General features: G+C 51.9%; 1 protein-coding gene and 1 non-coding gene across 2 annotated transcripts; one reads left to right on the top strand and one right to left on the bottom strand.

The window, feature by feature from the left end:
* On the bottom strand, window positions 1-13,376 carry RAB1B (RAB1B, member RAS oncogene family). The gene is made up of 6 exons (XM_053278145.1): window positions 13,217-13,376; window positions 5,925-5,997; window positions 4,771-4,866; window positions 3,581-3,676; window positions 3,037-3,168; window positions 1-1,818 (listed from the first exon to the last, which is right to left on the bottom strand). Exons 1-6 carry the CDS (start codon window positions 13,228-13,230, stop codon window positions 1,624-1,626), a joined length of 606 nt encoding a protein of 201 aa, XP_053134120.1. The 5' UTR covers window positions 13,231-13,376; the 3' UTR covers window positions 1-1,623.
* TRNAA-GGC (transfer RNA alanine (anticodon GGC)) lies at window positions 2,613-2,684 on the top strand. The gene has a single exon. It is a non-coding gene; the product is annotated as a tRNA-Ala (tRNA).
* Window positions 13,377-13,497: the final 121 nt, after the last annotated feature.

The raw sequence follows: 13,497 nt of genomic DNA, 5'->3' as shown, positions 1-13,497 counted from the left end.
CAGGCCTGAAAATCCCTCATTTTGCAGAGGCTGGTTATGTTTTTATTTTTTATTTTTTTAAGATTTTCCTCTCATTTGTGTTTTTAATTTCACTTGTGGAAAAAAAAAAGCGGACCAACCAAACCTTCCACCCACTGCCTGGCCCAGCGGGGTCCCTGACATTCTTTAAATAAGGGGGGGGGGAGAAGGGGAGCGCCATGAAGGGGAGGTGAAGCTAGTTCAGAAACGACGCTTCTTGGTGCTAAAAAAAAAAAGAGAGAGAGAGAGAGAGAGAGAGTACAGCATTCTCGGGAGCCAGGGTCCCAGCACCAAGGGGACGGATCGGCCTCAATTTGGTCATTGATAAGGGAAGGGGAGTGTGTGTGGGAAAGGGGTTCAGTGGCGCGGCCCTGCAGCAGCAGCAAGGGAGTGGGGAGAGGAGGGGGAGACACAGACGGGGCCAGAGGTGTGTCACGCAACAAGATGGCCACGGGCCACGGACCAGGCCCACCAGCCACTCACAAAGCACAGAGGGGTGCCCAGCTGTCCAAGGTAACATTCGTCGGCTGTGGAAGGCAGGAGCTGGGGAGCTGTGTGCCCCCCACCCCAGCTCAGGGGTGAGGAAAAAGCAAGTGAAATGAGGCTGGCGCGCCCCCCTCGCCCTGCAAGCCGTGCCATGAAGGTGGGAAACCGTTCTCTCCCACCACCACCACCACCACGAGGGCAACATGATGTCTACTTCTTGAAGAGGCTGGGGGATTTTAGGGGTGGGGGAGATAAGGAGAGAGGGGAAAAAAGAGCCACGGAACAGGGTGCCCTGAGAGGAAAGTTCCAGGAACAGCGAGGAAAGGGGAGGAGAAATATATAGTGCTTCAAAGAAGGCAGGAAGTGAGTGACAAGTCAACAGGAGATGCCAAGCGCCCCCCCCCCCCGGCAAGCAGGAAGGAAGCCGTCACCCACATGCAGGGGAAATGAGTGTGGCGGGCTCCAAGGCCTTCCCCGGAGAGCGAGGGGGGACAGACCAGACAGACACCAATCCCCGGCCAACTAAAACTTGCCCACTGGCCAAATCACTAGTCAATGTGACAGAGGAAGGGAGGAAGGGGCACATACACACACACACTGGAGCTCGGGCCTGCCCACAGCAGGGTGCGAGACCCACGGGGCAGCAAGCAAAGGGACGCTGGAAGGGGAACACGCAGAAATCCGGCCCCGCATTAGAAAAACCACGGGGGGGGGGAGGAGGAAGGGATGGGAGGAGACAGAAAGGGCAGCCAACGAAACCAGAGAAGAGACCGTTTGCTCCGGCCTCGCCTGTGGGGCGGGGGCGGGGCAAGGGGGGCAAGCCGGCCGTCGCCCCTTCCCCCAACTCGTAGGAAAGCCTTCAACCTGTACAGAGCCCACCCCACCCCAGCCCCACCGAGTTAAGTGACGAAAAACCAGCCAAGACGCTCAACGGCGCTCAGAGCAGCTGAGCTGGAAGAAGGGGTGGGGGAAGGACCCGTCCCCCTCCACCGAGGTATCATCCGGGAAAGCCACCTTCAGAAGCAAACTGTGGGGGGGGGGGGGCTGGACAGCAGCAGGGAAAAGGCCTCTCCCCAGCCTGCCCCCCCCCCCGACACACGACCGTCATGTCCCTCCTCCTCAGCAGCAGCCGCCGCCTCCCTGTTTGACCGGAGTGCTGTCGATTTTCAGGTTGGGTCTGTCTCCGCTGGCCGGGGCTCCGGGGCCCATGCGCTTCTTGATCTCGGCTGCCATGGTCATGAACGACTGCTCCACATTGGTGGCGTTCTTGGCGCTGGTCTCCAGGAAGGGGATCCCGAGTGAGTCCGCAAACTCCTGCCCGAGGGGGACACACACACAGAATGGGGCAGAGGGAAGGTTAGAACATCCGAACAGCCCTGCTGGGTCAGGCCTAAAGAGGCCCATCTAGTCCAGCATCCTGTTTCCCACAATGGCCCACCAGATGCCACTGGGAGCCTACAGGCAGGAGTTGAGGGCAGGCCCTCCCTCCTGCTGTGACTCCCCTGCAACTGGGACTCAGAGGCATCCTGCCTTTGAGGCTGGAGGTGGCCTGTAGCCCTCCGACTAGTAGCCCTCAATAGACCTCTCCTCCATGAAGTGAGCCAAACCCTTCTCCAAGCCATCCAGGTTGTTGGCTGACAGGTTAGAAAGGACCAATACTGGACTCCCTGGACAAAGGGAGGGATGGACATGTGCGTGCGATTTACAGGCTGCAGTGGCAGTATGAACGAGATGCCCTTCCAGAATGCAGGCAGGGACCACTCTTGGAACGTAAAGGAGCACTCCCAGACAAGCGCCTGCACACAGAGATGGAGCACCCTTTTGCGGAGCATCTCCACCATCATTTGGTTTTTGCAGATCAGGTACTTTTAAAAAACATTTCTATCCCACCCTTCCTCCAAGGAGCCCAGAGCACATGGTTAGGGTTATCCACACAGCCACCAGGCGAGCTAAGTTAGGCCGAGAGATGAGTAACCGGCCCAGAGTCACCCAGTGGGTTTCACGGCTCAACAGGGATTTGAACTCAAGTCTGCCCGGTCCTAGTCCAGCACTCTAACCACTACACCACACTGGCATGACCTGTGTGGAGCAGCACTAAAAAGGGGATGGGGGCTGAAGCTCAGGGGAAGAGCGTCTGCTTGGCATGCAGAAGGTCCCAGGTTCAATCCCTGGCAGCATCTCCAGGCAAGGCTGGGAGAGACGCCTGCCTGGAACCTTCTGCACGCAAGTATGCAGATGCTCTCCCACTGAGCTATGCCACCCCCTCGGAGGAATATCTTCCAGGGCTCACACATGTAGTCTCCCATCCAAACGCAAACCAAGGCAGACCCTGCTTAGCCAAGGGGACAATTCATGCTCGCTACCACCGGACCAGCTCTCCTCCCCAAGCTCCTAGGATGCCCCACCGGCCATCCAAAGTGGTGCAGGCCACTCTCCCACCCCCTCCCCCTCCTGCCATGTGGACCCGTCCTTAAGGAACGGTCGTCCGCCAAGGAGCGGGCTGGTCTGCGGGGCCGGGCCGGGCCAGCTCACCTTGGCAGTTGTGTAGTCCACCACTTTCTTCGTGGTCAAGTCGCACTTGTTGCCCACCAGGAGCTTGTTGACGTTCTCACTGGCGTAGCGCTCGATTTCCTGCAGCCACTGCTTCACGTTGTTGTAGGATTCCTGGCCATTCGGGCACAAGAGGGAGAAAGAGGGTCAGGCGTGAGCGATGCTGGACGGCCTGCTGGACGTTAGTGAGACGATCAGCTGAGGCGCGAGAAAGGCAAGGCTCCCGTTGCATTCGGATAAAGAAGGCCGCGCCCTGGGGCTGCGCTTCCTTCAGGACCTGTGTTGCCCCTCTCCGCCTGCCCGGCTCCCAAGATGGGCATCACAGATCCAATTTTCTGGCCTGCCACTAACTCCGATTCAATGGGCAGGCACCAGAGCCAAGGCCGCCTTGTTGATGGTCGTTGTGAAATGCCCTCCCCAGGGTAAGCCACCAGACCCCCGTCCCTGACACCTTGTGCTTTTAAGAAGTGGGCCTTCAAGACACCCTTATTCCATCAGGCTTTTAATCGCTCACTGCATGCCGTACCTGATCCGTTACGTCGTACACCACAATGATGCCGTGTGCCCCGCGGTAGTAACTGGACGTGATGGTCCGGAACCGCTCCTGCCCAGCCGTATCCCACTGCAGAGCGAGGAGAGAACAGTTGTGCTCAGCACCCGAGGGCTACTGTCTCTGGGTCAGACTGGGGGACTGCCGAGAGGGTTGCTGCCTCGTACAGTCCTATAAAAATTCTAACATGCTGCATCTCCCAGGATCCTCTAAACCAGACATCCCCAAACTGCGGCCCTCCAGGTGTTGCTGAACTACAACTCCCAGCATCCCTAGACACAATTTTTTGTGGCTAGGTATGCTGGGAGTTGTAGTTCAGCAACATCTGGAGGGCCGCAGTTTGGGGATGCCTGCGCTAAACCCAGGGATTAGGATTCCACATGCAGGAGATTTTCAAAGATGCCGGAGCATTTCCTCTAGAGCAGGGCTGCTCAACTTTGGCCCTCCTGCAGATGTTGGCCTACAACTCCCATAATCCCTGGTTATTGGCCACTGTGGCTGGGGAGTTTGAATGCAAAAACAGCTGGAGGGGGTAATCAATCATCTTTATTATGGCCCTAGACCAACATAAAATATAAAAGGGTATATGACGTAACCTAAAAGCAATAGCCATCTATAAAATTGTAGTTAATAAAACACTGTGGAGTTATGAAATCTACAACTGCAGGGTCTAAGACCTAAGCAATGAGGCTATGAACCCACGGCATCGTTACAATCTAATCTAGCCAGATATAAAACTATATTAATGAAAACTGCTTATGAAACTGTACTAAAGTGATACTATATTAAAATTATGCAATTTATAATAAAAGCGTGTGTTAAAATGATCAAAGCACAAGCGTAAACTTTTATACTATACTATGAGTACAAACTATGAAAGCTAAAAAAACGAAGAGTCAGCAAATGCATGTAGTGCTGTAGCAGGGGAACCTAAGTTGAGTAGGCCTGCTCTAGAGGAACGAGACCCAAGATGCAAAAGGGTGCCTCAGGGACAGAGCCATTTCCATGCAACGGTCCACACACTGGGACTTGCATATCCAAGGGACGTCTTGACGCTTCTCTCTCTCTAGAAGATGACACTGACTCTTGCCAACTTAACACAAAAACCTGCACAGCCAGAACATTTACTCCGGTCCACTGGAGATGCTGGCTAGCGGGATACTCACAATCTGCAGTTTGATAGTTTTGCCGTCCAGCTCGATGGTGCGGATTTTGAAGTCCACCCCGATGGTGCTAATGTAGCTTTCTGTGTAGGTGTCATCCTGGGAGGGAAAGAGCAAGTTTCATCACACGGGAGGCACGGCAAGAAAGAAATGCTTCTTTCTTGGTTATCATAGCACACGTGCACACATACAACAATCCCTAAGCAGACAAGCATGACTTGTCCCCTTAGCTAAGCAAGGTCCACGATGGTTTCATATGAAAGGGAGACTAGAAGTGTGAGCACTGTAATATATTCCCCTTAGGGGATGGAGCCGCTCTGGGAAGAGCAGAAGGTTCCAAGTCCCCTCCCTGGCAGCATCTCCCAGACAGAGCTGAGAGAGATTCCTGGCTGCAACCTTGGAGAAGCAGCCGCCAGTCTGTGAAGATAATACTGAGCTGGATAGACCAGTGGTCCGACTCAGTATGTGGCAGCTTCCTATGTCCCTATATGCCACTTTTCAATGAAAGTTCCCAAAGTGGTTTTTATATATATGGCTCCCTGTCTCCAAGAGGGCTCACAATCTAAAAACACACAAGATAGACACCAGCAACAGCCACTGGAGTGTCGTAATGTGCACGAACCTCTTACGCGGCCTATTCTTAAAACGGCAAACAGGTTCGGAACCCCCATGTTCAAACCGGTTCATTAAGGACGGGGGAGGGTGCATTTATCCCCTCCCCACCGCGCTCCTCCCTCCAGCACTCTGTGGATAAGTAGTCAGGCGGGGCAGCAGCGTACTTCCTTGCCACCCTGTTGTTTTACTGACCGGAAGTGCCATGCATGCGTTGCGCATGCTCCATAGAGCGCCCAAAGGGGAAGCACGATGGGTGGGGGGTGTAAGTGCACCCTCCCCCGTCCTTAAAGCCACCCCCACCCCAACATCGGCTCGAAGGGAACTAGTTCTGTCTCCCTCCTACTGGAGTGATGTTGTGTTGGGGGCGGAGAGGGCCAGTTGCCCTCCCCCTGCTCAAGAAAGAGAATCACCACTTTAAAAAGGTGCCTCTTTGCTCAGTTTGCAGGGTTGCATTTTAGGCCACTCCATTCCAGCTGCCTCCCCTCTGGCAGACCAACAGCTGGAAGGGAAAACAGGCCTAAGCAGGGCTCGATGATACTCACAGCAAACCGTAGTAAGAGGCATGACTTCCCCACGCCAGAGTCACCGATCAGAAGCAGCTTGAATAGGTAGTCACTGGAAAACACACAAAGGCCAAAGGGCAGTTGACATGGTCAGAAAGCAGCTTCCTAGCTCATCACTGGTCAGCTTCCTTTCCAGACACCGTACCAGGGTGTGTAGAGAATGTGATATTCCCACCCTGGCATACTCTAGCCTGAATATTCTGCATATCTCCACATGGACCACAAGCACTGCAGTACAGAATCTGGCTTCCCAGGAAATTCAAGCTCTTTGGAATGAAGAATTTTTAAAAAAGAAATTAACGTTATGGCCGCAAGAAGAAATTCATCATGCAAACTGTTTATTTCCTGAAGAAAACCTGTAGCCAGAGGAAGCTATGCGTTCTCCTTGTTCCCAACTTGTGCTTCTATGCCCCACAGATTAATCCTCCCCACTGCCCTAATCCATGTCTTCCTTTAAGGTATTGCATGAAATCCGACAAGATTTGTAGGCTCCAAGCACTACGCAAAAAGGTGACGCATGAGATTGCATCAATGCTATCCGGCATCCAGTTAACTGTAAAAATATATGTTTCTTCAACAAATCAGGCATTTTTGTTTCCTTTCCAGGCGTTTGACTGTGTGAGAGCAGCCCTGCCTCTCTGAGAGGAGGGGAAGCCTTGGCCATTTTAAAGACATGGTTGCCCATGGTAAACTCCGTGGCAGACCCCTGGCACCCTGCCTAGAACTAATAAGGACCACAGAGTAAGACAGGCCCACAGGAGACACTGCAGGGAATGAGCCATCCACTCCCTTTGGCCTCGTGTGTCAATTTCTTGCTGCCTTCACTTGATTTTGTTTTACCTGCCCTTATTTTAAAAGCAGTTGTTTATAAGCTGCTTTTCCACAACAAAGATGCCCAAAGCAGCATACAATCAAAACTAATGAAACAAATCAAAGCCATCCAAATAGATTTTTCAAAACATTCGGAGCCAACTACGGTACAAAGTAACTCCTGCGCGGATGTTTGCACAAGCTACGGTTAGCTTTAAAGAGCACTGCATTGTTACAGTTTCACAGCTGGGCCCCGAAGACACCATTTCTGGCCGTTTTTAACACGATCTCCTCAACTTTATCGCCAGCCCCTTCAAGGCTTTGGCTGGGCCCCTTTGAAACTTCCAACCATTAAGTAGAACCAACATCCTAGCCAGAACATTTTGCATTGGAGCCAAGAGATGATGGAATGAGGGATCGTAGCTCAATGGCAGAGAGTGCCTGCAATGCACATAGACGGTTCCAGGTATGTCCAGATAGGGCTAGGGAAGACCTTAATCTGCTGCCAGCCAGTGCAGACAATACTGAACTTGACGGACCAAGCATCTGACTCAGTAGGCAGCAGTTGCCTATGTTCATCTAAATGCCTTCCTGGGGCCCGGAAACTCTCCCCACTACCCACCCTGATACACACCAAGGCCCAGTTGAGCAAGCTGCTGATGACCCCTTCCTCGCTCGCCACGCCACCCAGCTCCCTGAGCTAACAGGCCGCTTGCTATCTCTCCGTTCTCTCCTGCGTACAGCGGCAAGTACAGCCCAACTGTCAGGAGGAAGGAAGTTTCCTAACTGGAGTGTCTGACTAGCACACAGAGGGGACAGGAAACAGGCGAGTCACGGGGGGGGGGGGGTGTTGGCACTTTCCTTTCCCCAGCACTGAGGGGAGGGTGCATTCTCATCTTCGGGGGAACCGAGAGGCAATACCGATGGGTCAGCAGCAGCAGCAGCTTGTGCCAGGAGAGCTGAGCCTGGGGCTGAGTCCCTTGCTCAAGGCACACACCCGGGTGGGCTTAGGAATGCCTCCCACCCGTTCGAAGAGCAGAAGGGAGAGTCCCACAGGCTTAAGAAAGGTGCAAGCACTGTACAAGACTTTGGGATCAACTATAAACCTGACTTGTGATTCTGGCCTACGAGTAACCCAGATTCGGCCGCCTCTCAATCTGAAGGATCATTATAGGCCCTCTCACCCACGTCACGTGGGTCTGGTTTATTTGCCAGACTGGGCCGCAACGCAGAACCCAAGGGCAGATAGCAGTCTCTCCCCATTACACACACACACAGCTGTCGGGACAGAGAACCAACCAGTGGCTCTTAAGGCGGCGGCAGCAAAATCCAAGCGTGAAGATCGAGGGACCCTGCTGCCTTACGAGCCCCAAGACAGCGCTGAAGGGACGTGGCAACCTCCAGGTTAACCCAGTGGCTCGCTGAAGGAGATCCATCTATCTTGAAGGGCTTTTCAAGAAAGCCAGCTTCTCAGGGATGATGGGGGTGGGTGGGTGGTTAATGCTTTGTGACTCTGGGCCAGTCACTTCTCTCTCAGCCTAACCTACTTCACAGGGTTGTTGTGAAGGAGAAACTCAAGTATGTAGTACACCGCTCAGGGCTCCTTGGAGAAAGAGCGGGATATAATTGTGAAAATAATAAAATAATAATAACACTTCACCTAAGTATACACACACACAACCCTACACCTCAAGACAAAATTCCCAGGCCCCTAGTTTAAAGCTAGTTTTGCTACTCTCTGGAAGGCCATCGAGCAGATACAAGAACCGTCCCTTTGCAGCTTCATTCACACTTCCAATTCTTCGTAAGTATTTCGGACCTTGGCCAGTACAAAGTTATGATGAGGTGCCACCCACATCTGAAGTGAGGAGCACCTAGAGGAGCGGGCATGCGATTCTTTCCAACGCCGCGTCCCTGGAAGCCAGACATTACTCCCATCCAATAATGCTGGCTTACCACCCCTTAACACAGGCCGGCACAACTGAAGGCCTGGGGGCCAAATCTGGCCCACGGAGACTTTTTTTCTGGCCCCTAGAAAGGAATATACTGCAGCAACAGCCGGAGCCATGAAGGAGCTCTTGGCCTTCCCCAATGCTTGGTGCGGTCGGCCACTTGATGCCCCCAGCGCCCCCCCCGAATGAGGCTTAATGACGCCACCCTTCTTCCCCCAGACTCCAACCACCTGCCCCCTCACTTTTATTAATATTTTAAATAATTTTAATGTAGTAATTAACGTGCGTTAAGTGGACCTCGGCCCCACGCAGCAAGTCATGGTGGGTTCCGACCCACCGGGACATCTGAGTTGTGCACCCCTGCGTTGACACGGGCTGAGTTGGCGCAGCAAAACGCTTCAAGTGTGACACTCGGTGCTTATTTGGAGAGTTCAAAGCGGCTTTCATCAGCCCTGAAAGTAAGGTCAGTATCAATACCCCTTTTACTGCAACCGAGAGGATCGTGGATCACCCCGCCCCCAAACCATCTAGCGGATTTATCTCCCAGCCACCTGGCTACACCAATGCTCTACTCTAGTCCACGCCCAGCTTTGGCACAACCAGAGTTCGGAAGACGGCAGCCTTGCCCTGGACATCTGAAAGGGAGTCTGCTCATGGCCAACGGCTTCTGTCACCACTGGTGTCAACTCAGCTAACTTCATGAACTGGGGAGTGCATTCATAACCCAAGTAGAAACTTCTGTTTGTTAACCTTGGAGGTTACCTGATCCCACAAATGCCAAAGCTACCTTGTCATCACTGCCAGCAACATCCTTGAAGACTGCAGGGAGCTAGGCCACTCCTGGCCAAAGCAGTCCACGAAACTTACTAACACACTTGTCCACATGTATCTATATCCAACAGTCATAGAGGATAAACCAACTAAAGTGGGGGGGGGGGGAGTGAACTAATGCTCTTCCAGTTTACAAAAGCAGGTCACATTACACAATACTTGCCACAGGCTACTAGGCAAGTAGCCATTTATAAACCTCAGCCAGAGACTGAGGAGGATCATTGCAGCAGGAAGAGTCATGGATCCCAGCACTTAATTTGATCCTGAGCTCACTGACTTTGGCCTCCACAATTTCAGAAGAAGCCCTTCTGACTTTTAGTATTTAAATCTTCTTTCCTGTGTGCTAACTGGGGCTCTGCTTCTATTCCAGCAAGCCAACGTCAAATCGGAGATTGGTAAACCCCGGGTATGGGTTTACCAAATCAGAAGCCAACTTCTAGGCAGAATTCAGTTACAGAACCTCTTATTTTTCAATTGTGCATACACTCCCTGGTCTGGGACCAGCCTACAAGAGGGTCCAAAACAAGATTCCGCAGACAGTCATTTTGGAATAAACTATAAGCTTTAAGTGAGTTTCTGTCACTGTCCCGTGTGCACCAAGAATCTGTTAGTGAAGTCTATTCTTGAGAAGGGGATCAACAAAAGAAGATCCTCGGTAGCTGTGCTTCCATACAATTCTTTAAAATATTCCGTTTACATAAAATGACTCCAGTTCAATAAACTCTTTTACAATTCCTAAAACTTCAGTGTTACTAACAATATGGGAGGTGTCAAGAAATAAACCAACAAGAATTTTGGTTTCTCTTTAAAGAGCAATTACTGCTCAGGCCTTTTTTCCCTATAAATGGTCTACACAAAACCCTAGCTATTGGAAGAGTCTCTCCATCAGAGATAATATGATTAGCTGTGGAAAGCGTTACCAAGAGTACCTACAGGTACCACCACATGGCTTCACTGGATGAAACTACAGCTAAAGCAAAGATCAGTGTTTAATGTTCCTCTTTTGAATAGCCCAGAAGCAAGTCACAGCCACCAGAATGACTTCTACAAAAGAGGCATTCCATAGGGGTGGCCATGTAAGGCTGTGGCCTTCTACCAAGGGTCTGACTCAGTAGAAGGCAATAGTGTTCCCTCTAACAGGGATTCCCAAATGTTGTTGAATACAAGTCCCCAAATGGCCAAGCAAAAGCCATTGCAGCTGGAGATTCTGGGAGTTGTAGTCAATATCTGGGAATCCCTGTTAGAGGAAAAACTGGAAAGCAGTGTTCTATGTTTTTGATGGAAACGTAAAGAAAAATCAGACTAAAGAAAGTTATTAAGAGAGGACCAAAGCTCAGAGGCAAAGCATCTGCTTCTCATGCAGGAAGTCCAAGGTTCAATCCCGGGCAGCATCTCCAGGTAGAACTGGGAAATATGCCTGCCTGAAACCTTGGAGAAGCCACAGCCGGTCAGTGTAAACAAGCCTGAACTAGATGGACCAAGTGCCTGACTCCGTATAAGGCAGCTTCCTATATTCCAGGCTTGTTATCAACCACTTGCCTGAGGCGATGTATACCATTCTGAGCAAGCATAGTGGGAGTACTTAGCTGAGCCAAAAGCCTTAGAAGCAGGAACAGTATATCTGTGTGCGCACACAGACGATCCTCTACAAAAAAAAGTGAGGCAAAGACATGGCAAGGTACAACTTGGTCCTATAAGTTTACTTGAAGTCCCACTAAGTTAATTTAGGTCAAGTAAGCACACAATAATAATAATTATTATTATTTATTCAATTTCTATACCGCCCTTCCAAAAATAGCTCAGGGTGGTTTACACAGAGAAATAATAAATAAGATAAGATGGATCCCTGTCCCCAAAGGGCTCACAATCTAAAAAGAAACATAAGATAGACACCAGCAACAGTCACTGGGCGTACTGTGCTGGAATGGATAGGGCCAGTTACTCCCCCCTGCTCAATAAAGAGAATCACCACATTAAAAGGTGCCTCTTGCCAAGTTAGCAGGGGCAATTACGGCTTTAGAGAGGGATTTTTCTTTTGCAAGGCAAAAGAACTGTGTAACTGTGTAAGCATTCCATGAGACAGAAGAAAAGAGTTAAACGCCTTTAATTGGAGCAAAACAAAAAACACACGGGTGCGGTTTGTTGGGAGAAACTGAGTAAGATGATAAACACTGGGGTGGGCAGTAGAGATGATTAGCCTCTAGTTCTGGAATAAAGGACTTCCTCCACCACACGCTCAACATGTTCCTGATTCATGATATGTAATGTTTATATAGTGTTTGTCAAGAAAAAAGTTCTTAAAGCAGTTTGTAGAGGAAAAGGAATGAGAATCGGGTTTCCTGCCCCCAAGGGATTCTCAATAATGCTAATAAAGCAAACCAGACACACCAGAAAGCCCCTGGGAGAGACATGATCCAGAGCTAACAGGGGAAGTTGCTCCCCACCTGTACAGTATAAGAGAGCCATTCCTTTCAAAGCTCTCTTTGCCAGGTCAGCCGAGCAAAGTTATAGCACACTTCCTTTTTGATCTTACTTCCATCTGCATTTGAAAATATGTTTTCAACATGTCATTGAAATATACAGATGGCTCTGGAAAACAGTCTGGGCTGAAATACATTTTAAAAAAAGAGTAAGAGGAGATGAGAAACAGAAGAGTGGAAAGTTGAGAGATGGTGGCGAGGCAAACTCTTCTAGATTGTCATCCCTTTGGGGACAGGGATCCAACTTATTTATTTATTATTTCTCTGTGTAAATCGCCCTGCGCCTTTTTTGGAAGGGCAGTACAGAAACCAACCAACCAAACAAACAAACAGTGCCACCAGAGTGAAAGATATATGTTGACAGTCCACTACTAAGGGGAGAAGGAAGGAAGGAAGGAAGGAAGGAAAGATAAAGCAGAAAAAATTAGGGCTGGGGGGAGAAAGAGGGCAGTCGAACAAGCAAAGCATAGAAGGGTGGCACACTGTGGGACGACCGGTCCCCCTGTTGCATGACTACCTGAACTCAAAACTCTCCACCAGGGGTGCAGCTATAATTTGGCAGATGGGTTCAAAGAACCCAGGCCCCGCAGCTCCTGAGGACCCCCCCATCTCTACTCCCACTATAGTCTTCATTATCTCCCTTGCTCCAAGGGGCCACCAGGAAGAGGGGCAAGCACGGGCCCCTTCTCCCCTCGCTATGCCCCTGCTCCCCACTCCCCCTTTCCTCCCTGCCCTATGGGCCCCCCTGCACTTTCTCCCTGGAAGGAGAAAGGAAGGCCAAGTGGAAACCCCAATGCCACCCCCACCCCGAGCCCCCTATGGGGTGCTCCTCCCTCCTCCCCCTATTAGGGTTATGGAGTGTGGGGGGGGGAGGCGAGAGGGATGCCAGGCAGCAAGTGGAGGAGTGGGGGTCGCAAGCGGGGCGGCCGCGGAGTGCAAGGGGGCCCAGAGAGCAGCAGGACTGCAGTGGCGGGGCTTCCTTTCACTGCCCCCCAAAATACTGCTTCCCCCTAGAGAACAAGAAGCGGGGGGAGAAACAGCCCCTCCCTTCCCTTCCTCCCCACCCCCCGGACTGTCAACAGGGCGGGGCGGGGTCTTGGGTAGGCCTCATGCGGCGCCGGGGGGGGGGAGAGGGGAGCCAGGCTCCTCCCACCCGCAGGGCCAGGGCCAGGGCCAGGGCCGGGGGGAGGACACTCACTACTCGGGGTTCATGGCGGCTCCTGCGCGGCTGGGCGGTCAGTCGGTCGGCGGCTGACGAGCTGCTTCCCTCCTTCCTGCCGGGCTGGTCCGGTCGCTCCCTCACACAAGATGGCGGCGGCTCCCTCCTCCCCTCTTTCCCTCAGGTGCGACTTTATCACTGCGCAGGCGCCGTCGCCGCCGCCGCGCGGGGAGCTGTGGGAAGCGTAGTCCTCCGACGGCCGGGTCTCCCATCTCGCTATCCCTCCAGCGGCCGAGAGACCGCCTTACCTGCAGGGCTCG

Source organism: Hemicordylus capensis, chromosome 14, assembly GCF_027244095.1.
Source record: "Hemicordylus capensis ecotype Gifberg chromosome 14, rHemCap1.1.pri, whole genome shotgun sequence".
Taxonomy (NCBI): domain Eukaryota; kingdom Metazoa; phylum Chordata; class Lepidosauria; order Squamata; family Cordylidae; genus Hemicordylus; species Hemicordylus capensis.
The sequence above is the reverse complement of the archived record's forward strand: the minus strand, read 5'-3'. Positions and strand labels throughout refer to the sequence as shown.